The following is a 24,902-nucleotide window of genomic DNA, read 5'->3' on the forward strand; positions in this document are numbered from 1 at the left end:
TGAGACATATCCCGTTTTCTTTTATTTATACAAAAAAAGTTTCTTTTTTAAATATAATTTAAGAACCCCCTTCCAAGCACCGTTGTCTGCCTCTGTTGACCGCCAACACTCTCCTGTCCCTTTACAACATCACCCCCTGCCCTCCATCACAGCACAGCTTGGGGGTGCTTGAGGGAAGGGAAGGAGGAAGGAGCTGTCTGAGTCTGTGGCATGCCCAAGGCACTGTTCTAGAACATATCAGTGGGTCCTTGTTCCCAACAACAGGAGAGAGTGGAACCAGGTACCCTTCAACGCACAAAATCTGGACAAGGGGGGCGGGGAAGGAGGAAAAAAATTAACAAAATAAAAAATAGTAAAACTTCAGAACCTTCAATATGAAGGCAGATGAGGGGAGGGGCATTTACAAGGGAAAATGATTGCCTTTGGTGGTGACAAGTTGGGACATCAAAATCCAATGATTACATCACCAGGTCCTGACAGCCCCTTCCTGCCTCCTGGGACGGCATTTTCCACTCCCAAGTTGGCAGGCTGGTCACCTTTTCTCTTTGGTCTGCAGGGACATGCCCGTTGAGGTGGAGGGCGCTTGGAGAGAGAGCCCTCTGGGAAGATGGGAGATTAGAGACGTAGGGATGTTTCTTTGCCCAGTCTTGAGGGAAAGACTCACTCTGACTTTGGGGTTCCCCACCTGGAGGGCACACATATGACTCTTCCCATCCCAGATGGCACGGTTCCCCAAATCCTGGGTCTCCAGGGTTAACAGCGCCGACCCCCTCTGTTCAAAGTGCAATCCGATGGGCAGCTGTGATGAGGGAGAGGCTCGTCTTGTGAGTCCCCGCCCAACTCGGCCATGGCTCTGGGGTGGTGAGTCCTTGGAGGTCAGAACTGCTGGGCTGGTCCTCCCGTCCCACCAGGGGCTCCTGCCTTAGCCTGGGACTTCATATGCTGCACACTGGCCAAGATTTTCTTCTGGTGTCCTGCCAGAGTGACTCCAATTCGGAGAAGATCCCTGTGGGAAAATAGAAGGCTGGGTGAGGCCAGGGGCCAGGCGATCCGGAAGCCTGGAGGAGGAGGAGGAGGAGGAGGAGGAGGAGGAAGAGGAGGAAGAGGAGGAGGAAGAGAGGGGGAGGAGGATATCAGTGCTCACCAAGCCTTTAAGGCGCAGCCTCGGTAGAGGAAGGAGAGAGAAAAGCCTCAAAGAAACCTTAGCGGGAAGAAGCTGCAGTGTGCCTTAGAGGAGAAAGAGGGACAGAAAGAGGCCACACTGGGGAAGAGCCAGGCCTTAAAGGGAGCGCTTGGGCTCAATGAAGATGTTAAGGCGGGACCAGGGGCCTGCCGGGCCAGACATCTTCTGGAGATTTATTTTTAACTTTACATATTACTTTTAAGTGGTTATTTGAGGTAAACTATTGCTATGTAGCCCATGCTAGCCCATGCTAGCCTCAAGTGAAAAATCTTCCTGCCTTAGCTTCCCAGGAGCTGAGGCACAGTGATACACTACCCCAGCTCCATCCTCCTGACATGAGTCTACGCTGTCCCCGCGATATCCAGAGCTGGGGTAAGCAAAGGCCTTGGGAGGGACCCGAGAAGGGAGGAAGGAGGCACTCCAAGTACAGACAGGCAAGGGAACAGTTATTTGGGAGTTGATAGAATCATAAAACCACTTAAACATCAAAGCTGGGAAGGGATTTCCAAATCTCAGTCCCGTCCTCTCCTTTTATGGGTGGGAAAAGAGGGCCAGAGTTGACACATTGCTGTGAGAGCCGCGTTTGGAATGTAGATACAAGCACAAAGACAGATACCGGCTGGAAATGGGGCGAGAGATGACCCAGGCTTGAGGAGGCTCCAGCTTCCTCTGCAATTCCGGGAGCATCTGGGGCTTGCTTGGTGGGCAGCTCTGGGCACAGTGCTGGGTCACCAATATAACAGCCCTCGAAGCTGAGCTCTGGTCCCTACTGAACGCGAGGGTCCGCGCAGCCTCCTTACTGATGCCTGTGCCCCCGCTGCGGCCCCTCCCACTTACTCGGCAGAGATCTGGCTGACCACCTCGAAGGAGCCGAATCCAGCCGCTGCAAAACTTTCCTCGTATCTTCCCATCTTGATGGCTCGAAGCCACTCGCCCACGGAACCGAAAGCAGAGTAGTGAGGCTGCCGTTGGTCCAGGAGTGGGTGTGAGGCCCTGGGAGGTGGGGAGGATAAAGATGGAGAGAAGCTAAGTCAGACAGCTACCATTTCAGAGGGCTCCGGGAAGACTGACACGCCCACTCCATAGCCAGTCAAAGGGACGGGGACTCTGGGGCCACGTAGAAGGGCTCTGGGGTTGTGGCAGCGTCAGGGATGAAGGGCGTCGTTCTCTGAGCTCCTCACCCGCCATTCTCCCTGGCCACGATTTTGAGGCTGGCAGGGTTCCGGATCATCTTGTCCAGAGCGCTGACCACTTGGGGGAAGCGGGGCCGGGCATTCCGGTCCTTCTGCCAACAGTCCAGCATGAGCTGGTGCAGGGAGGTGGGGCAGTCTGGAGGAGGAGGCAGCCGGTAGTCCTGTTCAATAGCATTGATCACCTACGGCGACAAGGAAGAGGACTGGGTGAAGCTGGCTTGCGAGAACTGCTGAGAAGGAAGCACGGGCACCCCAAAAGCGCAGATCCCCAAGTCCCAGGAGGATGCAAATTGTCTTCTGGCAACACTCCCCACACACCCCTGCAGCTCTTGAGCTTCAGCCTAGAGTGTAACTTCCAATCCTGCCCTCCACCCATCCCCGAATCCAACACGGCCACATCCTACTCCGTGTGTTCATGTGTGGTTGTGCATGCGGAGGTCGGTCGATGGAGGGTCTCTTCCTACAACGCCCTCTGCCTTATTGTTAATTGCATGCAGCTATTCACATGCGGAAGCTGGTGCATGCGCGCACACGACAGCGCATGTGCGCACCCGACAGCGCATGTGCAGAGGTCAGAGGACCGATTGAAGGAATCAATCAGTTCTCTCCTTCCACTGTGTCGGTTCTGGGGATTGATCTCAAGTCATCAGGCTTACCAGCAGGACCACGGGAGTCACCTTCCAGTTCTTCATGTAATGTGCATGGGTGGTGCTCTGTGTGTATGTGTGTGTTTCTGTGTGTATGCCTGTGTGTGTGCACATATGTGTGAATGCAGACACACACACATACACACACACATATGTGCACACACACACTAGAGGTTAATATCAGGTGTCTCCACCTTCTACACTGACTCAGGGTCTCTCTCTTGAACCCAGGGCTTACTGATTCCTAGTCTCCCTGGATCCAGGATCTCCTGTCTCTACCGTCCAAGTGCTGGGATTACAGACAAGCTCCCACACCTCCCTGAGGTTTACAAGGGCTCAGCTCATGCCTGCATCACAAGCACTGCACCTACAGGGCCATCTTCCCAGCCCCTTCACCTTGCTTTATGATGCAATCAATGTCTTTCACTGACCCTGGCGTTGACTGTTGGCTATGCTGGTGGGCCAGTTAAGGTCCCGGATATGGCTGTTCCCGACACCCCCAGCAATGGGGTTATATGGGGATCCTCACACTCGCATGGCTAGGAGTGTATCCGCTGAGTCATCCACCCTCTTGGATGCAAACATCACCCCTCTGTGCCCACACACGCCTCCCACACACACACACACACGGATGGGGAAAGATGGGACCTATTCCCCACTCCCATATCCCGAGATACATGATAGAGCGTCCTGATAGGATACCCAGGAAACCGTGCTATGGTCACGGAGCACTCACGTCCTGGTTGCTCATGTCCCAGTATGGCCGTTCCCCGAAAGACATGACCTCCCACATGACAATCCCGTAGCTCCAGGCATCACTGGCAGACGTGAACTTCCTGAAGGCGATGGCTTCAGGGGCCGTCCATCGGATGGGAATCTTTCCTCCCTGTGGAGGACGCCAGAAAGGGTGAAGGCAGGCAGCAGCAGGACCCAGGAACACCCTCCATGAGGGACAGAGCGTGTCAGCAGCTTGACACACTCGAGACAAAGGGCCATCCAGTCCCCGCGAGCCGGCCACAGGCCTTCAGTGACCATTCCAGTTCTTGATGTGCTTCCAGTTCCCGCGGTCTCAGCTTTGTCACCGCGACAGGCTGTCCCTAGCACTCAGAGTGCAAACTAAACCCATCTAAAGTTACCTTTGTCAGGGTATTCTATCACTGCCATAGGAAAAGAAACACACGCCCCTGCCCCACCCATGCCCAGCCCCCAAACCCGACCCTCCCTCGTCGTCATCTTTTGTGATGTTTCTAGAAACAGAGTCACGTGCTGCCCCTGCGTGCCTCTGCTCCCTAGCTCCCTGTGTAGACAAAGATGAACTCCTCCGATCCTCCTGCCTCCGCTCTTCCCTGTGGTGGGATTACAGGTGCACACCACCGCATCTGGTTTTCTTTCTCTCTCTATCTGGGAATCCACCTAGCTAGCCCAGGTTAGCTCTCGCTACCATCACACAGTTTCCCCTCTCTCAACCTCCTCTGTGTTGGAATGACAGGTGTCTTCCCAACTGCCACAACTCCCGGCTGGTCTTGTTCCTTCCTGGTCTCCCCTCTCCCATCTCCGTGGCTGTGTCCTCACACATCGGAAGCTGGTTTGCTGTCTGCCCACACCTGTATACTCCCCCCACCCCCACCCTGAAGCAAAGCTGCCATTGCGTCTGCCTGTGGTTTCTCCAACCAACCCACCTCCCCATGTGAGTCCCTAGCTGGTATCCCCGGCCCCGGGCTCACCAGGGAGCTTGTGTAGGTGGGATCAGAGGAGTTCTCCTCCAAGAATCTGGAGAGGCCAAAGTCGGACACCTTGCAGACCAGGTTACTGTTGACCAGGATGTTCCGAGCGGCCAGGTCTCGATGGACGTAGCTCATTTCAGCCAGGTACCGCATGCCTGAGGCGATGCCCCGCAGCATGCCCACCAGCTGGATGACCGTGAACTGCCCATCATTCAGCTGGAGAGGAGACGAGAGAGAAAGGCTCGCCCGTGGTCTCCCCTCCCCGCCTCTGCCTTCACCACAGCCGTCACCCCACCAGTCTTCCTAAATTCTCCCGACTATAACAACACCTTAGCATGGTTTCTCATCATGCGTCATATTTTGGTTTTTGCTTTTGAGACAAAGTCTTGCTTATAGCCCTGGATGGCCCAGAACTTACGGCAATCCTCCTACATCCATCTTCCAATCCCTGGGGACACAGGCAGCACAAACCAATCATGCCTCCCGGTTTTCTTTCATTTTAAAGATATATGTTCACCACTCCCATATTATGAAGAGATGCTTTTGAAACCTACCTCCTGCGTGGTGCCTCTCAACCTGCCTTCTTTTTGACATGATCGCCCTATAAATCTCCAGCTGGTTAGCTCGGAATTCACTACGCGGCCCAGGCTGGCATTGAAACGTTCCTTCTCCCGCCTCACCTTACAGGCCTGTACCACCATGCTCTGCTTCTAATCAGCACATCTTATTAATTATTTGCTTTGAAATCTTTTTTCTAAGACAGGGTCTCAATATGTAGCCCAAACCAGCCCAAAGTTGTGGCAATCCTCCAGGCTCAGCTTTCCAAATTCTGGGATTAAACATGCACACCATCACTAATGGCTTCAGCTGACATTTTTATTCTAACAAAGTCCTTAAATTTGATAGGCAGAGCTGGGCTGGGTTAGGAGTGTACTCTGAGCTGCCTGTCAGTGGGGAAAGTTCAGCTGTGTGTGAACACAAGAGAACAGTACAAAACGGAGGAACACAGTGACAAAGGCGAGGTCCAGTGCCCGACCTTGGAATGTTTTCATTCAGCCCTCACAGCTACACCAACCAGAATAACTAAACTAAATGGAGCCACTGGGCTTAACTCAGGATGCAGGGGACCCATCCCCTACTGCTCTGGGGAGAACAACAAGGAGGCTGCATCCAAAATCTGCATTTTTTTTTCAGTGAGGACAACTGAACCTAAAATCTCATAAGCACTCTACCACTGAGCCACACCCCCAGCCCCTCACTGGGGATTCTAGGCAGGGGCTCTACCACTGAGCCACGCCCCCAGCCCCTCCCTGGGCGATTCTAGGCAGCCTTCTCCTACCTAAACTGCATGGTCCCAGCCTGCTTTCCTGTTTATTTGTCATTCTGAGTTCCTATCTACCTTGGCTCCCTAGGGCTTGAACACACTTTCCCCCATCTCCCAATTAACTCTTTCTCTTTTGCAATCTTTTCTCACACTCATCTTCCTTACTCTGCAACAGGACTTCACAACATAGACTCCTGTGTCAATGTCGAGGGGTCACAATGTCCTTTACGGATTTGCCTCAGCATCTATAGGAGCCCGGATGGGTCTCCCCGATGGCAGCCATGCAGTATGTTGCACAGCTCCCCTGTGTGATCCAGCCACAGATGTCTAATTTCCAATTTTCCAGAATATCAAAAAGAGATTTGGTTACGGGAAATACAGGAAAACAGGTCAAATGACTCTGTAGGGAAACAGCCGTGATTCTAGAGAGGACGACTTTCCGAGGGACAAATGTTATAGCTCTTCAGCATGTCAGTCTTGTATCAAAAACTCTCTAGGATTTAGGAAGCTATATACAAATAACCAGTATGCTGCCTGTCATCTTAGCTGCTGGGGAGAATGAGGCACAGGATTACAAGTTTAAGGCTAGCCTGGGCAAGTTGAAGAGAATCTGTCTCAAAACCATAAGAGGAAAAAAAGAGCTATGATGTAGTTTCATGGTAGATTGCCTATGTAGAATCAATCCCCCAGTGAGGGCCTAGGGATGTGGCAGAGCCCCTGCCTAGAATCCCCCAGGGAGGGGCTGGGGTGTGGCTCAGTGGTAGAGCCCCTGCCTAGAATCCCCCAGGGAGGGGCTGGGGCGTGGCTCAGTGTTAGAACCCTTACCTAGAATCCCTCAGTGAGGTTCTGGATCTCTGGTTCTGCAATAGGGAGTTTGTGGAAGCCTATAAGAGACCCTGGCTTCAATCTCCAGTACAAAAATCAATCGATCAAATAATTTAGTCACTGTTCCAAGATCTGGTTCGATTTTTTTTTCCATGTCTGAAACTATTTAGCTTTTTTCCCTTTCTGGGGGTTGAGTCTTGCTCTGTAATACAGTCTAAGCTGGCCGAGAACTGGGTTTGTATCCCCAGGCTGACGTAAACTCACAAGCTTCCTGCCTCTGCAATGCTAGGATTGCAGGCATGAATTCTGCTTTATCCTGTTTTCTAAGCCCAGCTCTCCCTGCCTCCTCACCCCACCCCCACCCCCCAGGAATATGCAGTGGTTGTGAAGGTGGGCGGGGTCGCTCACCCGTAGGAAGGAGTCCAGGGCTCCGTTCTCCATGAATTCTGTGAGGATCATGACCGGCACGCTGTTGGTGACCACACCCTCAAGGCGAATGATGTTGGGATGCTCGAACTGACCCATGATGGAGGCCTCGCTCAGAAACTCACGCCTCTGGCGCTCTGTGTAGCCACCCTTGAGGGTCTTGATGGCCACACAGCTCTCCTTCTTCCCTGGTGCCTTCAGCCGGCCCCGGCACACCTCACCGAACTCACCTTCAGTCACAATGTAGAGGGTCAGTTTTTCTCCTGTTCTGACCTATTTGTGTCCTTCCCAGTGCCCAGGCTTGTGTGTGTGTGTGTGTGTGTGTGTGTGTGTGTGTGTGATAGTGGCCATACGTCAACATCTGGTGTTTTCTTCTATTCTCTCCAATCCTTTCACCTTTTTTCTTCTTTTTATAATTATATTTATGGCTATGCATGTACACGTGTAGGAGAATGAACATGTGACGTTCAGAGGACAATTTTCAGTAATTAGTTCTCTCCTCTCAGCATGTGGGTCCCTCACGTGTCATCAGTCTTGGCTGCAGTCACCTGAGCCATCCTGTAGCCCTGACCAGCCTGGAACTTGCTATGTAGACCAGGTTAGCCTCAAACCAAGAGAGTACCCCGCCTCTTCTCCTGAGTGCTCAAATTAAAGATGTGTGCCACCACACCCAGCAATCTACCTGATTTCTTTCGTGTGTGTGTGTGTGTGTGTGTGTTTTGAGATGGTTTCTCTGTGTGGTTCTGGCTGTCCTGGAACTTGCTCTGTGGACTCAGAGACCCGCCCGCCGCTTGCTGGGTTCCCACCTGATTTCTTGAGAGAGGGTCGCTCACTGAACCCGGAGCTCATCGGTTTGGCTAGGCTGATGGCCAATGAGCACCACAAACCCTCTGTGTGTTCCTTCCGCGCCCCCACTCTGGCCCCATCCTTCCCCCAGTCCCTCCTCCCAGCCCTGGGGTTTCAGGCATGTCTTGCTGTCCCCAGTTTTTCCACATGGGTCTGGGGATCAAACTCAGGTCCTCAATGTTTGTAGGATTCTGAAGCTTCCTGTGCTCCTCTTACCTGCACCAATGACCTCTTCAATCTTGACATAGGAGACATCGATCTCTTTGGCAAATTCCCTCACTGCCTCATTAGGGTCTTCATACGTAAAGGGATCAATGTAGACCTTGGTGCCTACGGGGTCACACAGGAGCCCATTAACCCGGAAGTAATTCCTCTGGACCAAGGTGTCCCATTAGCCCAAAGCCCTTTCCCCACTGCCTGCGACCCACATACCGTGGCCAATGAGATACTGCCCATGTTTATCCGAGTACTCAACTTCCCTCCCACTGCTCTGCTTCCTGTAGCCGGGAGAAAAGAAAAAAGTAAACTGAGTCAGACATTTCTATGATCACAGAGAATGAAGGAGTTGGGAGTCTGCAAAACTTTCTATTGCAAACTGACCGGTGGGAAAGACAGGAAGGTTGGCTCTAGATGTCGGTTTTTGACCTCTGGGTTGAGACCCTAAACGGAGTCAAACAACCCTTTCACGGGGGTTGTATATCACATATTCTGCATATCAGATATTTACACCACGATTCATAACAGTAGCAAAATTACAGTTATGAAGAAGCAATGAAAGTAACAATATAATGATTGGGGCGGGGGTCATCACGACAGGAGGAAACTGAATTAAAGGATTGCATCAGCAGGCAGGTTGAGAACCACTGCCCTAGGGTGTGTGAGCAGGTGGCCATCCACGGGAGGCTGCAGGCCAAGAGTCTTTACCTGAGGCAGAGAACTGCAATGATGACGACCACCAGGACCAGGACCACGCCCACAACCGCAGTGCCTGCGATCAGGGCCAGCTGCTCCCGCCAGCCCTCGCTCTCTGGGGAAGAAGAAGTGAGGTAAAGATGGGAGTTCCTGATTGCCTAACCCTACTGTCAGGCAAGGATCTGACGTCTCTGGGCGGACTCCCATCCCAACCCAGTACAAGTCAAGTGATTAGTGAGCTCAGATTGAGGACAGTGGCGCAGTGGCTAAGCCTGGTTATTGGCAGTGGCGTTGGGGGAATTTTTTGTTTGTTGGTGTGTGTGGAGATGCAGTTGGAGGTGATCACATGACTTTTATGTGTTCACTGCAGATCCAAACTTAAGTCCACACGCTTGCCTGAGAAGCACGTCATTAACTGAGCCACCTCCCTCCCAGGGACATTTTGATTTTGTTTTATGACATGCTTTGGTGTCCTTAACAAAGAAAATCTTATTTTTCTTTGTGATAGCATACACCTGTAATACCATTCAGGAGGCTGAGGCAGGAGGATAGAGAGTTTGACACCAGCCTGAGCTACAATAGCAGGTTCTGGATCCGTGTAGACAACTGAGCAAAACCCTATCTCAAAATAAAAATAAAGGCCACGATATAGCTCAGGGGTGGGGAGCTGGGCTGCATATATTATATAAGGTCCCTCAACACTGAAAAAAATAAGACAAAAGTGATGGTCTGTGGGGGGGAAAAAGAGTATGGGGGGAAGGGGAGGGGGCAGCAGCAGCAGCCAGGTGACTATAGGGGTGGAGTCTAGCCAGACCGCTAAGGGCCTGGGGTGTGGCCATACATGACGGATGTGACTGACAGCCACAGGAGGATGTAGCTGAGGAGTCAGCAGTCTGGGAGCATGGCTCACAGGTTCCGTGCATACACATGTACAACACAGGCATACACATGTACACAGTACACAGGCATACACATGTACAACACAGGCATACACATGTACACAGTACACAGGCATACATACGGGCAAAACACTCATACACATAAAATAAAAACCTTAAAAAGCGTAAAAGGTAAGAAAAAGAAAGAGGATGGAAGAGAGAGAGAGGTAGAGAGAGAGGGGGGGGAGGGAGGGAGAAAAGGCCAAGAATGGTGGGGGACTCCTGTAATCCCCAGCACTTGGGAGGCTAAGGCAGGAGGATCGCTGCAACTTTAAAACCAGCCTTGTTGCGGGGCAGTGGTGGCACACGCCTGTAATCCCAGCACTCTGGGAGGCAGAGGCGGGCGGATCTCTGAGTTTGAGGCCAGCTTGGTCTACAGAGTGAGTTCCAGGACAGCCAGGGCTACGCAGAGAAACCCTGTCTCAAAAAAAACCAAATCCAAACAACAACAACAACAACAACAAAATATATATATATATAAAATAAAACCAGCCTTGCAAGTTCAAGAACATCTCCTCCGTGGCTACAGAACAAGGTCCTGTCTCAAAAAACATGAAGCTGTCCAAAAATGTATGGTGTTAAGCCGGTTAGTGCTGGCGCATGCCTTTAATTCCAGCACTTGAGAGGCAGATGGTGGGTAGATCTCTGTGGTTTGGGGGCTAGCCTGATCTACCTAGCAAGTTTTAGAACAGCAAGGGGCTACACAGAGAAACCCTGTCTCGAAAAACCAAATGAAAACAAACAACAAACAAACAATATGTGCTACCTTACTTTACCTCAGAACTCTGTGATAGATGATTTTTCTCATCTTATTGGAGGAGGAAACCTCATGGGTCAACCTGCTGCTAAGGATGAAGAGCCCAGCAGGCCTCACAGCCAGAGCATGGACTCAGTTTCTCTATTCTAGGTTCTATGCTGTCTTTGGAGTCAGGGATAACCACTAAAGGACAAAAGCAAGGCAGATGTCTGCCAATCCTGAGGCAAGCGGCGCCTGGTGGGGGGCAAACTCCACCAGAAACCCCAAACTCACCATCCAGTTGAGTCTGACTGTGATGCTCCTGGCCGAAGGGACCATAGCCGGCCTCGGACCGTGCGCGTACCTGGACCAGGTAGCTGGCTCCCCGCTTCAGACCCCGGAGCTCAGCACGGTTTTCTGACGTCTTCAGGAACCGTACACTGCTGGGGCCCTCTGCGCCCTGTGCAGGAGGAGGAAGGAACACGGCATAAGATAGTCGCCCTTCTCTGCTGCTTTCCTTCCCGCCCCGCCCCGCCCCCCGCCACTCCCACTTTATCCTGTGGCATCCCTTCACGCTTCTAGCTTCTAGCTTCTAGCAGTTTTAAGTTTTTCTCTTTGGGGTGCTGGAACTCAAAGCTAAACATCTCACATGCCAAACACTCACTCCACCAGAGCCACACCCCCAGCCCCTCCCTGGGGGATTATAGGCAGGGGCTCTACCACTGAGCCATTCTAACAACCCTTTACAGTGGTTCTATGTGCCTGGTCTATAACTATATTTATTTATGTATATACATTTATTAATTTTCCTTATTTAAAATTATATAGTTATACATTTATTTATTGTATTATATATAATATATATAATTATATAATAAATATATATGTAAACTTACATATTTACTTATTACATATCTTTATATATATTTTATAACTATTTTACAGATAATGGTAACTGAGGCTTAGGGAGACCCAAGGGCTGGCCCGTGGTTGTAGAGTCAATAAACAGTCACCCTGAATTGCAATGCTCACCGGATGTCGTCAAAACCAGGTATCCCAGGCCTGGTTCAATGCCTACTAGTTCTGCTACCTGGGCCAGAGCCCAGCCTTACCTTCTCATGATACTTGACCTCGTAGTCCAGCACGGCCCCACTGGGTGCTCTGGGGACAGCCCACGAAAGGACCAAGCTGCTGGGAGATGCCCTGGTCACACGGATGTCAGACACTGCGGGAGGCACTGCAGGAGAAAGAAACCCAAAGCGCCCTGCTGCAAAGTCTAGCAGTCACCCGTTTCCAGTCCTCGCCCTAGCCGCACCCCCACAGCACTGGGGATGCGGTCAGGGCCCTACACATGCTAGGCAAACCTCTGCCACTGAGGCAGACCACAAAGCCTAGGGGGTTTGTTTTCCTGATTTTTCCTCCAGAGGATACACCTAGCATCCTCTTCCAGTATCTGTAGGAATTCATCCTGAGGAGCTGGCTCTGGGGTGAAGAGCAGGGAGTGCAGAGGCAGGTGGATTTCTGAGTTCGAGGCCAGCCTGGTCTACAGAGTGAGTTCCAGGACAGCCAGAGCTACACAGAGAAACCCTGTCTCGAAATAAACAAATCCAAAAAACAAACAAAACAAAACAAAACAAAAAGAAAAAAAAGAAAAAAAAAAAACTAAGACCTACTTTCTCTTTGTGAGGCAGAGTCTCAAGTATTAGCTCAGGCTGCCCTTGAACTTCTGATATTTCTGCCGCTGACTCCCGAATACTGGAATTATGATTATAAGTGTTGCTTTTTGCTTTCTTTCTCTTTCTCCTTCATTTTTTTCTTTCAGTTTTTTGTTTGTTTGTTTGTTTGTTTTTTCGAGACAGGGTTTCTCTGTGTAGCCCTGGCTGTCCTGGAACTCACTCTGTAGACCAGGCTGGCCTCGAACTCAGAAATCCACCTGCCTCTGCCTCCCAAGTGCTGGGATTAAAGGCATGCGCCACAACCGTCCAGCTTTTCTCCTTCTTTTAAAATTTATTGGAACATAGTAACTGCGTAGAAGGCTTAATTATGACATTCTGATATGAACATGTAATATACTTTGGTTACATTTTGCACTCTATTACTTCTAAAAATCATCATTTTCCATCCCCTAGTCTTACCCTCACGGTCAGTGGTGACGTTGATAGACTCAAAAGGAGGTGGTCCGGCGGCTAAGGTAGACACGCCGTTTAGAGCAGCAACCTCAAAGGTGTAGGTGACATCAGGACGCAGCCCTCGGACTGCCACCCAGGGCTCCAGCAGGTCTCGAGGACCCGGGTCGAAGGTCAGGTCGCCCCCACAGGGCAAGCAGGAACCCCCAGGACGGCACTCTCGGCAGCGGACAGCGTAAGTGAGGTCCTCTCGGCCTCCAGACTCAAGGGGAGAACTCCACTCCAGGCGCAGGGAGGAGCCATTCAGATGGTGAACCACACTCCTCGGAGCAGAGGGCGGGGCTGTGGGAAAAGAAAATCAGGTAGAGGGTAGGAGGGGACGGACTACCCTAAAGGACAGACAGACACACTCATCTTCTGAAGTATTGGAGGCGAGGCTAAAGCTGGGAGGCCTGGGGGCTGTGGTGGGCTATCTTTAGCAACTTGACACAACCTAAAATCACTTGGGAAAAGTTTGGATGAGATATTGTCTATGTTAAGTCGGCCTATGGGGGAAACCGCGCAGGATTCTCTTGATTAAGTGATATGGGCCAGGCAGTGGTGGCGCTCGCCTGTAATCCCAGCACTCTGGAAGGCAGAGGCAGGTGGATTTCTGAGTTCGAGGCCAGCCTGGTCTACAGAGTGAGTTCCAGGACAGCCAGGGCTACACAGAGAAACCCTGTCTCGAATAAACCAACCCCCTCCCTTCCAAAAAAAAAGGATGAGTGATATGGGAGGCCCCGCCCACTGTGGGTGGCACCATTCCCTACAAAGTGGGTCCTGACCTATGTGAGAACAGAGAAATCGATCTCAGCACAAGTAAACGAACAGTCAAAGTCAAGCAAACACGGGTGCATTCATTTCTCTCTGTCCTTGACTCTGGACGTGCTACGACTGGCTGCTGCTCCTGCCCTGACTTCCCCATGGACTACAAACTGGAGTTAAGCTAAAATAAATTCCTTCCTCTCTTAATCATTTCTTGGCATTGTATTTTACCACAGCAACAGAAAACTGTATCAGGGACCATACAGAAAGCCCACGCGCTCTCTCCCAGTGAACTACACACAGGACAACATCAGATGTCCCTCACTCCTGGACAATGAAAACTTACTGGTACAGGGTGAACTCCGGGGGTCCGAGCGGGCCCGGTAATACCCAATCCGGCACAAGCAGACGGGAGACCCGATGTTATTCGAGTGGCTGTTGGCTGGGCATGGCAGGCAGGACTCTTCTCCTATTTGGGGCTTGAAGGTTCCCTGGCCACAGGCTGAGGAAGAGAACAGAGATGTCTGTCAAAAAGCCAAACAAAACTGAAGAGACGGCTCAGTGGCTGAGAGCACCGGCTACTCTTCCAGACCACCTGGGTTCAGTTCCCAGGGCCCACGGGGTGCCCTACAAGGATCATTCCAGGGGACCCAGGGCCCCCTTATGACCTCAGGCACAAACAGAACACATAAATATATACATGCACACAGCAAACACACACACACACATAAAGTTAGAAAAAAAATTAACTTTAAAAAGACTCTTCCAAGCTGGGTGGTAGTGGCGCATGCCTGTAATCCCAGCACTCTGGGAGGCAGAGGCAGGCGGATTTCTGAGTTCGAGGTCAGCCTGGTCTACAGAGTGAGTTCCAGGACAGCTAGGGCTACACAGAGAAACCCTGTCTCGAAAAAACCAAATCCAAAAAACAAAACAAACAAAAAAACAACAAAAAAAGAATCTTCCAACTCCAAAACAAAACAATAAAATCTGCATGCAGGGCTTAGGAAAGGGGGGATCACCCCTCACTCTGCCTAACCCTGACCATGGCGGTCTGGTAAAACCCTCTCAAAATATTTTATTAATCAACTGACTTACAGACAGCATCTCATATATCCTGATCTCGAATTTCATCTATAGCTAGGGATAACCTTGAACTTCTGATTTATCGGTCTCCATCTCCCAAGTGATCACAGGTCTGCACCACCACATCCAATTTACAACATGGAGAGGACGGAGCCCAAGACTTTGTGCACACCAGGCAAGCTCTCAGTCACATTCCCAGCCATCAGAATAATTTTGAAAATGTGGCAGAGGAATGCCTTGTTGGGCATCAGTGGGAGGAGTGGTCCTTCATCCGGTGAAGGCTCAATAGATCTCCCAATAAAGGGAAATTGAGGGGCGGGGAGATGAAAGTGGGTTGGGTGGAGGGGCAGATACTTGGGAGGCAGGGGGTGAGACCAGGGGGTCGGGGTTTTCGGGGAGGGGGAAAACCGGGAAAGGTTTTAGCATTTGAAATGTTAATGAAGATTATATTCAATTAAGAAAAAAAGAATAATTTTGAACACACACTGCAAAAAACATAGAATTACTGAAAAAAAAAAGCAAGATGGTGGCATATGACGTGTGAAGCATAGGAAGCACTTGTGAGCCATAGACGCCCGGCATTTTCTCCCATCCTGTAATTACAGATGGCACTCGGAAGCCAGAGGCAAGTTCAAGGCTAGCCTGAGCTAAGTAAGGGCTGGAGAGCTGGCTCTGAGGTTAAGAGCACACACTGCTCTTGTAGAGGGTCAGAGTTCAGCTCCCGGCACCTATATTGGGAGGCTCCCAGCAGCAGCCTGTAATTCCAGCCCCTGGGGAGAGACAATGCCTTAAGTACACATAACCTCACATATACAAATAATTCAAAATATAAGTCTTTTTAAATTATAAAAACAGAAACAAGTCGGGCTGGAGAGATAGCTCTTCGGTTAAGAGCACCGACTGTTCTTCCAGAGATCCTGAGTTCAAATCCCAGCAACCACATGGTGACTCACAACCTTCTGTCATGGGATCCGATGCCCTCTTCTGGTGTCTGAGAACAGAGACTATGTACTCACATACATAACAAGATAAATAAAAATATTTTTAAAAAAAGAAAAAAGAAACAAGCCAATAACAACAAAAACCCAAAGAAAAGACAAGCCAGTTGTAGCAATACACTCTCGAGGCTGAGCTGGAGAGCAGCCTGCGCTATAAATCAAGACCTAATCCCAGCACACAAACCACAAACAAAATACCAGGAGAAGCCGCGGATGGCCTTAGGACCTCAGGAACACCGAAGTCATAAGCAAGGACGACGCTTTGGCCTGTTGCGGCACCCAGAACGGGCTTTGTAAAGTCCTGTGTTTAGGATGGTATGTAAAACCTCAGATCCCCAGCCAAAGGCTCGGACGCTGCCAACATTCCAAAAGCAATGACTGGCTAATTTTAGGTGGACATCTGTGAAAATGGAGTCATTTACGGGACGGCAAGTTCGTTCAAGGGGTAAAAAAAAAATTACTCGCTTGCCACCAAGTCTAATGATTTGACCTCTGACCTCTGACCACCCAGGGGCCTTGACAGCACAGGCCACGCCCCTCCAAGAAATGCACACAAAATAAGCAAATCTCTAAACAAAACAAACAAATGAAAATACAAATCTGGAGACCAGCGTTTGAATCACAGGCACCTGCATTCAAAAGATAACAATGAATAGACCCCAAACCAAACCACCAAAGAAACAACCAGAAGGCTGAGGATATAACTCAGTTCCTACAGAGCTTGGTTCAAATCCTCCTCAGCGCTGCCAAAAAAAAAAAAAAAAAAAAAAAAAAGAAAAGAAAAGAAAAGAAAGAAAGAAAAAAGAAAAAAAGAAAAGAAAAAAGAGAGACAGACAGGCAAATTCCTATCAGCAAATGAGAGGAAATTCACGACCAATAAAATACAATGGAGATCACAAAGTCCTTTTCCGCCACCCAACAAGGTTTCCCAGCTGCTCAGTGACAATCAAAAGTACGGAAGTTCAAGGGATGGACAGACGTGCCCTGAGTCTTGTCCTTGAGACCTCCCACCAATCATCCAATCGATGGAATTAACAGAATTCTAAATATTACTTTCTACTATACTAAGAATAAAATCTGGGGTAGGGGAGCCCCACGTCCTAAGGGATGAGCGCAGGAGGAACCGCGTGCTCGCCCCTTCCTGGGTACTGGGCTCTCACCTCTGCAGACTTTGTTCCCTTCCGCTGCCTCGTACCCTGGCGCGCAGCTGCAGCCCGCGACCTGCTGCTCAGCCCACTGCCCGTCCTCCCGGCAGTAGAGGCTGGGGCTGGGGCTGGCGGTAGAGACCGCATTGGCCACGCAGCTGCCGGCCACCGGCACCACCAGCTCCCGCGGCACCGTCTCGGGGAAGAAGGTCAAGTTGGTGATCAGCTGGGAGCACTTCTTGTAAAAGAGATGCAAGGAGAGCAGAGCCATGCAGGCTCCTTGGTCCTGGAAAGCCAGGTAGAAGCCGGCTTTGCTGAGAGGACCCAGGCGCAGCGTCTTGATGTTAACCTTGCCCGTGGCTTCCGCTCCGGGGCGCTTCCGAGTCAGGTGTTCTGCGGCCACCGTGTCCACCTGCCAGGAGAACCCAGGGTCACCACCATGGTCCCAGGGCCTCTGGGATCTCTGGTGGACTACTCTCCGCACAGATCCCTTCAACCATCTCAGCTCCTGCCGAGAACCTTCTTTCTTTTCTTTTTATTTATTTATTTGTTTATTTTTATTTTTTTGAGACAGGCTTTCTCTGTGTAGCCCTGGCTGTCCTGGAACTCACTCTGTAGACCAGGCTGGCCTCGAACTCAGAAATCCGCCTGCCTCTGCCTCCCAAGAGCTGGGATTAAAGGCGTGCGCCACCACCGACCTGCGAGAACCTTCTTTCTACCTTCCATGATGCATATTTTGTGTGTGTGTGACTGTGTGTGTGTGTGTGTGTGTGTGTGTGTGTGTAGACAGAATAGAGATTATACAAAATGTATATATAGAATAGTATAAAATATACACACATACATATATGTGTGTACACATGCATGTATATAAAGTGTGTGTATATTTATACATATACACATGTATATATTCATATGTACTTGTATCTATTCACACACATGTATACACACATATATAAAAATATGTATATATACATATTATGTATACACATACAAAATATGTTCATGTATTTCACATGCATAAATGTATATATACATGTATGTATATAGTTGTGTGCATACATATACATACACATATGCAATATTTTCATATATATATATGCACATACATAGATAGATACATACATACGTACATACATATATTTACACACACACACACACAGAACTATATGGCCTTCTGTACTCCAAGCTGGTCTCAAACTTGCTATGTAGCCAAGGTTTTTCCAAGACAGAGTTTCTTTCTGTAGTCTTGGCTGTCCTGGGGCACACTCTATAGACGAGGCAGAAATCCTCCTGCCTCCACCTCTCAAGTGCTGGGATGACAGGCAGGCTCCACTCTACTTATTTAGGCAATGCTCCGTCCAGCTCAGGGCTTTGTGACTACTGAGCCAACACTCACAATCAAGGGACTTGCCCGGCCCGACCCGCTGGCCTCTAAGGTTTGCTGAGTCAGGTCTCATCCAACTTTGGCCTGTCTCAGTTTCCCAATGATTCCTTTGTTCTAGGAATAGTCATAGTAAATGGGCGTGGTGGGGCACGCCTGTAATCCCAGCACGTGGGAAGCAGAGGCAGGTGGATTTCTGAGTTCGAGGCCAGCCTGGTCTACAGAGTGAGTTCCAGGACAGCCAGGGCTACACAGAGAAACCCTGACTCAAAAAAACAAAAACAAACAAACAAACAAAAAAAGAATATTCATGGTACCTGTGCTAGGACCCCAGAGCCAAGGAGAAATGAAAGAACCACAGACAGATGACATGTAGGGCAGGGGCCAGGGCGGGGCAGCCATCTGCTCTGGAGACTAAGAGTCTCACCTTAGAAGCTGCCATCCGGTGGGAAAGCAATAACTAGTTCTGAGTGAAGATTTGTAACAATACAAATTCATCTTTTAGGAGTGGGGGCGTAGCTAAGTTGGCTCATGCAGGAAGGAGCCACACACACACACACACACACACACACACACACACACGGAGGCATGAGGAGGATCAGGTGTTTCAGGCTAGCTCGGGACTCCTTCTGCCCCCATAGTCAGGCTTTGGTACCTTTTCTGGGTTAACAAAGTGGAAGAACTGAACTCAAGGATTACTTTGAGTCCAATAGTTTCAAAGCCAGCCCGGGCAACAGAGCGATATCTCAACTTTTCAGGAGGCAAGGTGTGGCTGGTGCTGGAAACTGGAATTTAAAAGACAGGGCTGGAGCAATGGCTTAGTAGTCAAGAGCACTTGATGTTGCAGAGGACACGAGTTCGATTCCCAGAACCTATGTGGCAGTTCTTACAATTACCAATGATTCCAATTCCAGGATGCCTGTGCTACAGAAATACACACTGGAACAAAACACTCATTCACAGAAGATAAATCGAATAAACAAGAAAGACATGATGGATAGTGCACACCTTTAACCCCAGTGCTTGGGAGATAGAGGCTGACGGATCTCTATAAGTTCAAAGCTAGCCTGATCTACAGAGTGAGTTCCAGGACAGCCAGGGCCACACAGGCAGACTTTTTCTCAAAATGCAACAAAGAAAGGAATTAAAAAGACAGCCAGGAGCCAATTACAATGGCACCCACCTATAAGCCCAACACTCAGAAGGATCAGGAGTTCAAGGCCAGCCAGCCTTAGCCTGGCGAGTTTGAGGCTAGCCTGGGCTACACAAGACCCCATCTCAAGGACGAACAAAGCAAACAAATAAAAAGACAGGTGGGAACTTTGTGTGGAGGAACCAGAAAGAAGTAAGAAGTAGCAGATACAGATTGGGGAGGGGGGAAGAGGACGGGATACGGACAGAGATGCTAACGAGTACAGAAAGACCAGCAGTGAACGAGCAAGTCAGCAGCTGGGTCTGCAGATATGAGAAAGCAGCCTGAGGTTGGACCTCCCCATACAGGAGAGCTGGACTCTTTCTTCCCTTCCGTCCACACACACCTCCACCTCTTCCCTTCCTAGACTTAACGGCTTATAGCTGCGTGGATCTCCCCGGGCTGTTGGTACCTTGATGTAGGGGTTCTCCATCCAGGCCGGTGTGTGGGCCGTGGCCGTATCAGCTTCGCTCTCGTAATAGAAAACGGTGAAGGTCTCCTTGCAGGAGCGACTGGCCCGCGGCAGGGACAGGCATTCCATCATGGTGAAGCGTATTGTGGCATACACATGGACAGCACCTCGCCGTGCGACCCAGCCGGTGCGCAGCCAGTGGGCCTGGCCGCCGGGTCGCTTCATGTCGCACACCTCATAAGTGCGCACGCTGTGCTGTTCCTCATCCAGGCCGCTCAGCTCCTCCCACTGTGCAGAGATGAAGCTGTCAGTCAGAGTGGCTACAGGAAACAGGGATCTCGGAGTGTTTCTGTTGCAATCTCCTGCCTCAGTTCCCCCTCCAGCCCTTACCTGGCCCTCTGCCTGAGGGTAAGTCACCCATTTCAAATCCGCCGTTTCCAGTTTTGTGTTCAGCAGGGTCTCTAAGACAGAGAGACAAAGTCAGCCCCATCAGGAAGGTGTGCTGGAGAGGGGGGGGGCTCACAACTTGCTGGGAATAATGGGGAATGAGAACTTTTCTTTCGAGTTCCAGGAGGTGGCAAAAATTTATTCTCTTGGGCCAAGGAGATAAAGACGCCAGCTGCCAAGCCTGCAGACCTGAGTTTCATCCTTGGGACACACATGGTGGAAGGACAGAGCCAACCCTAAGTTGTCCTCTGAGTGTGACTCAAGCGCCCTGGCACAAGAGACCTCTTCTTCTTCCTCTTTGTCCTGTGTGTGTGTGTGTGTGTGTGTGTGTGTGTGTGTCTGAGCATGCACTGAGAATTTAAAGCAGGTCGTCAGGCTTAGAGGTAGCATTCCCTGATGCCAGCCCACTGCCCTGACCTTAGATTTGTAACCCTTGTTCCCAGTGCCAACTCTCCCATCAGCAGCGGTGGGCACTGGACAGCTTCTAGATTTCCACGGAGGGGCTGTACCCAGAAAAATGAGGGAAATCCTTGCTGGAAGTTAAAAGTGCATACAACTCAGGAAGCAGGAAGGAAGGAAGGAGGGAAAGAGGGTAGGAGGGAGAGAAGAATTAGTAGTAGTACTAGTAGAAGAAGAACTAGAAGAATTAGAAGAAGAAAAACTAAAAGAATTAGAAGAACTAGAAGAAGAAGAACTAGAAGAAGAAGAAGAAGAAGAAGAAGAAGAAGAAGAAGAAGAAGAAGAAGAAGAGGAAGAAGAAGAAGAAGAAGAAGGTTGCTCTTGGGCTGAATCTCAGAGAAGGGCAGGGCTCAGCTATAGTGCTTGCTTTGTGTGGTCAGGCCTCAGGCTTCACCCCCAGCATTGCAAAAGAAAGAAAAGAAAAGAAGAGAAGAGAAGAGAAGAGAAGAGAAGAGAAGAGAAGAGAAGAGAAGAGAAGAGAAAAGAAAAGAAAAGAAAGTTCTAGGGCTGGTAGCACATTCCTGTAATCCCGGCACTTGGGAGGTGGAGACAGAGATCAAGAGTCCCAGAGCAGACCCCACCACATAGTGAGTTTGTGCCCAGTCTGAATTACATCAAGATCTTGTCTAGAAACAGAAAACAGGGCAAACCCTGCTCCTGGCCTTGCCCCTTGGGGCAGAGAATGGCTGGTTCAGGCTAAGGTTTCCTACAGGCCCGTCTGAGGCTCCACACTCCCTCCCTTTCCTAAGTGCCAAAACTGGCTTCCATCCCAACTCTGCTCCTCATCTCAGCCCCCGCCCCCTTTTCACACCAGACACCCCAATCCTTCTTCAAGGTGGTGCCCTCGCCTGAGGCAGCACACCTCCCCCCATTGGCTACCACCAAAGAAATAAGTTCTGGAAGCCTGGACCCTTGGGTTCCCCCGCCTCGCCTTGCCTCGCCCGGCTCCAGCAGAGTCCACATCACATCTGGACTTGGTTAGGAGGAAGAAAGGAGGAGAGTTTAAGGGTGGGGGTGTTTGTGAGCACACCTGGCAGGGCTCTGGGATCACTTGAGGGGAGCGGGCATGGTGCTGACCCAGTACAGGATTAGGATTAGTGCGGAGATCTTTGGCAGCACACCCGGGAGGGAGGACTGTGGGATCCCCTCGGTGAGGACAGAGCAACCAGGGAGGGGTAGGACTCAGGGACCCACACGTGCTGAGAATGGGCCTCCAGGGGAGCCAGCGTGACACCTGGGACCAGGCCCCACCCTCCCCTTTGGCGCCTTGAGAGAGAAGGAAGGAGTGCCGGGAGATAGGGTGGGTGAGGGAGGCATCACCTCAAAGTTCCTGGTGCTGCCTCTGGGTGTAGGGGGCAGGCAGGAACCTGACCAGCTGGAGGCAAGGCCTAGGGCCCGTCTCCGGGGTGGCAGGAGACAGCAGAGCACACTGGGGACAGGATGCCCACGGTTCTGGGAAGGGGGTGGATAAAGGCTGCCGTCCCCACCCTCCATTGTTCCAGCCTGGATAGCGTTTTCCTGTCTCCAATTTACACACAGTCGGTGCCACAGGCCGCTCTTGAGCCTGCTCAGCCGAGAGCCCAAACTCACTTTCCCTGCACCTAGATCACACCAGTTTGCCTCCAGCTCACTTCAGTCCACCAGTTCCCAGACCCACCTCTCACCTTCGTCCATCCCTCCAGGGCTCCATTTCCGGGTAATGGCCCCCTCCCCCTCGCCTGCCCCTTCTCAGCGTTTACACCTTCTCTAGGGCCTGTGGCCTTGGATAAACTAATTAACATTTCTAAAGCTTTAGTTGGTCACCTGTAAAAAACAAAAAAACAAAAAAACAAACAAAAAAAAAAACGGGGGGGGGGGGGGTGATGGAAACTCGCTTTTTGCAGGGGCAAAATAGCAGTTGGCACAGGTGTGGGTACGGGCTGAGGCACCATGCAGGTAACACATGCGAGGAGGGGCATTTCCTGTTGGCATCTGTCTTTCCCTCCAGACACACTTCATGGGTGCTCAGTCCGTTTGATTTCCTCCTCTTCAGGAGCCCAAGAGTCTTCACTCACCCCCACCCCGTTCCCACACTTTGATCAGCCCAGAACGGCAGAGCTCAGAGCTCCGCGGAGAGGGAGCAGGATTTTCCAAACTCCTTTGATTCCGTCGCTTCAGCAAGTGATCTCCCCCACTCCCGTGGCCCCCTCCCCAGATACTCCTTTGATTTGAAGCAGCCAGGGAGGTTGTGTGTGTGTGTGTGGGGGGGCGCAGATTCATTGAAAAGAGATTAGGGAGGCCAGGAAGGGAGGTTACGGGTCCTGTGCAGTCCCAAGAGGGACTGTGGAGTTAGGGGGCTCTCAGATCTGAAGAGGCATTTGGAGAGGAATACAGAAGGGGGGAAAAAAAACAACAGAAATCTGAGGCGGGCTAGGAGGTGGCCAGCTGGGGTGAATTAGAGCGACACAGGCCACTGTTAGGCAGTTTCTGCGAACTTGAGTGGCTGGAAGAAAGCCACAGCCTTGGGAAAAGTTGAGGTCTGAATAGCATTTAAAAGGTTGGGGTACAGCCTTGAGAAAAACCAAGAAAAGAGTCTGCACGCGGTCAGTAGCCCGGCCAGCCATTTGGGAGTTGCAGAGAGGAGCAACAGATGGGGCCATCCTGACTGGGGTTGTGGGGTTTTGGAGTCCAGGTGTGAATGCTAAAGAATTGGCGGTGGGGGTCGTTTTACGGCCTAGCTGGGGTCCGTCTCGCCTGCAAGTGTCCCTTCAGGAACTTTTCCCTGGAGTTTAACCAGAGGTGGAGGGGGGGAATTAAAAACTTTGGGGGATAGTTTTGAACATTAGGGTGGACAGGAAAAGGAAAACTGTCAAGGGCCTTTGGCACCAGGACTGAGAGTTTAGAAGACTGGGCAAGGGAAGGTCCCGGGTCTGAGCTCTCGGCTCCATCGCTTTCCCAAACAAAAGAAAAACCCCACTCCCCGCCAGGCCGCCTCCTCCCCGCCCCCTCCTGTTCCAGTGCTATTGGTCCGAAGTGTTTAAGGGGTGCCGGAGTTGGGATAGGGAAAGACCAGCTTCTGCACTCTGAGGCACAACTTTTGGGACACCCACGAACAGGGGGCACCCCAAGGAAACTCACCTTCTAAAGCAGTGGCGAGGGAAGCCCAGCACAGCAACGCTCTGAGTTCCATGGCGCCGCCTCACTTTGGCTGAATACGATCCGAGTTTGGGGGGCCCTGGCCCCCCCAGGTCTGACCCTCCCCTGGGCGGGTGCACACCGTCTCTGCTGCTGGGACTTTCCGTCGAGGGCCTCTCAGCGATGGCCCATGCGGGCGCGCCGGGCACCCGCGCTCAGGTGCGGCCCCCACGTCCCCGCCGCAGCGCGCGCGCGCGGGGAGGCCAGCCTTGAGGGGGGACGTCCTGGCAGTGGCCGTCGCTGGGCGGGCGGAGATCGGGACGTGGCTGAGAGTTAGGGGTCCCTTCGGGCCTTCGGGGGTCCCGCCCTGGCTGGCTGGGGTGGGCCGATGGCTCGCGGTCTCCCTCGCTCCCTGGAGTAGTTGGTGGCTCTCGTGCCGCCGGACTGAGTGCGCCGCCGGTCGCGGTCAAGGAGGGTGGAAGCCAAAGTGGGAACCGAGCAGGAGGGAGGGAGACAGGCTGGGCCAGGGCTGGGCCGAGTTGAGACTGAGTCGGGCGGCGCCTGGCCTAGGAGGGAGGGGCCCACGGGAGGCGGAGACAGTCCCGTGTCAGAGTTTTCCCTCCCCACCTCCCGCCCCATCTCCCAACACCCTGGAGCCCAAGGCTTTTCTGGGAGAGGGGGTGGGCAGGGGAGCTGATTGGCTCCTATGCTGCTGAATAATTCATGAGGGGGGGCGCCCGAACTGAGCCTGTCGGGAAGTTAGGAGAAAGTTTGCGAGAGGGGGAGGGGCGGCATGTATGGAACTTAGGGACTGTCCAGGGGTGCTGGATGTCCGGTGCCTATTACCCCTGATTGTGCATGTTGGGGCAGTAGCCCAGGAATTCTCAGGACTGGCCTGAATCTACCAGGCCTCCCAGATGTGTGCGTAAATGCACACACAAAGCCTGCTTTGACCTTGCAGCGGGACCTGAGATTTCACATCTG

General features: G+C 51.4%; 1 protein-coding gene across 2 annotated transcripts; it reads right to left on the minus strand.

Annotated features, from left to right (window-relative positions):
* Positions 1-24,471, minus strand: Ephb4 (EPH receptor B4). 2 transcript variants are annotated; one of them, XM_052167974.1, is made up of 17 exons: positions 23,922-24,471; positions 20,289-20,359; positions 19,899-20,186; positions 16,926-17,322; positions 14,031-14,186; positions 12,890-13,222; positions 11,867-11,991; positions 11,049-11,214; positions 9,093-9,195; positions 8,601-8,665; positions 8,385-8,498; positions 7,305-7,552; positions 4,748-4,963; positions 3,760-3,909; positions 2,365-2,558; positions 2,021-2,176; positions 1-1,006 (listed from the first exon to the last, which is right to left on the minus strand). In XM_052167974.1, exons 1-17 carry the CDS (start codon positions 23,971-23,973, stop codon positions 877-879), a joined length of 2,964 nt encoding a protein of 987 aa, XP_052023934.1. In that variant the 5' UTR covers positions 23,974-24,471; the 3' UTR covers positions 1-876. The 2 variants fall into 2 exon arrangements, with proteins under 2 accessions (XP_052023934.1, XP_052023933.1); XM_052167973.1 differs by having other exon boundaries at positions 11,867-12,018.
* Between the last annotated feature and the right edge of the window lie 431 nt (positions 24,472-24,902).

Source organism: Apodemus sylvaticus, chromosome 22, assembly GCF_947179515.1.
Source record: "Apodemus sylvaticus chromosome 22, mApoSyl1.1, whole genome shotgun sequence".
Lineage (NCBI taxonomy): Eukaryota > Metazoa > Chordata > Mammalia > Rodentia > Muridae > Apodemus > Apodemus sylvaticus.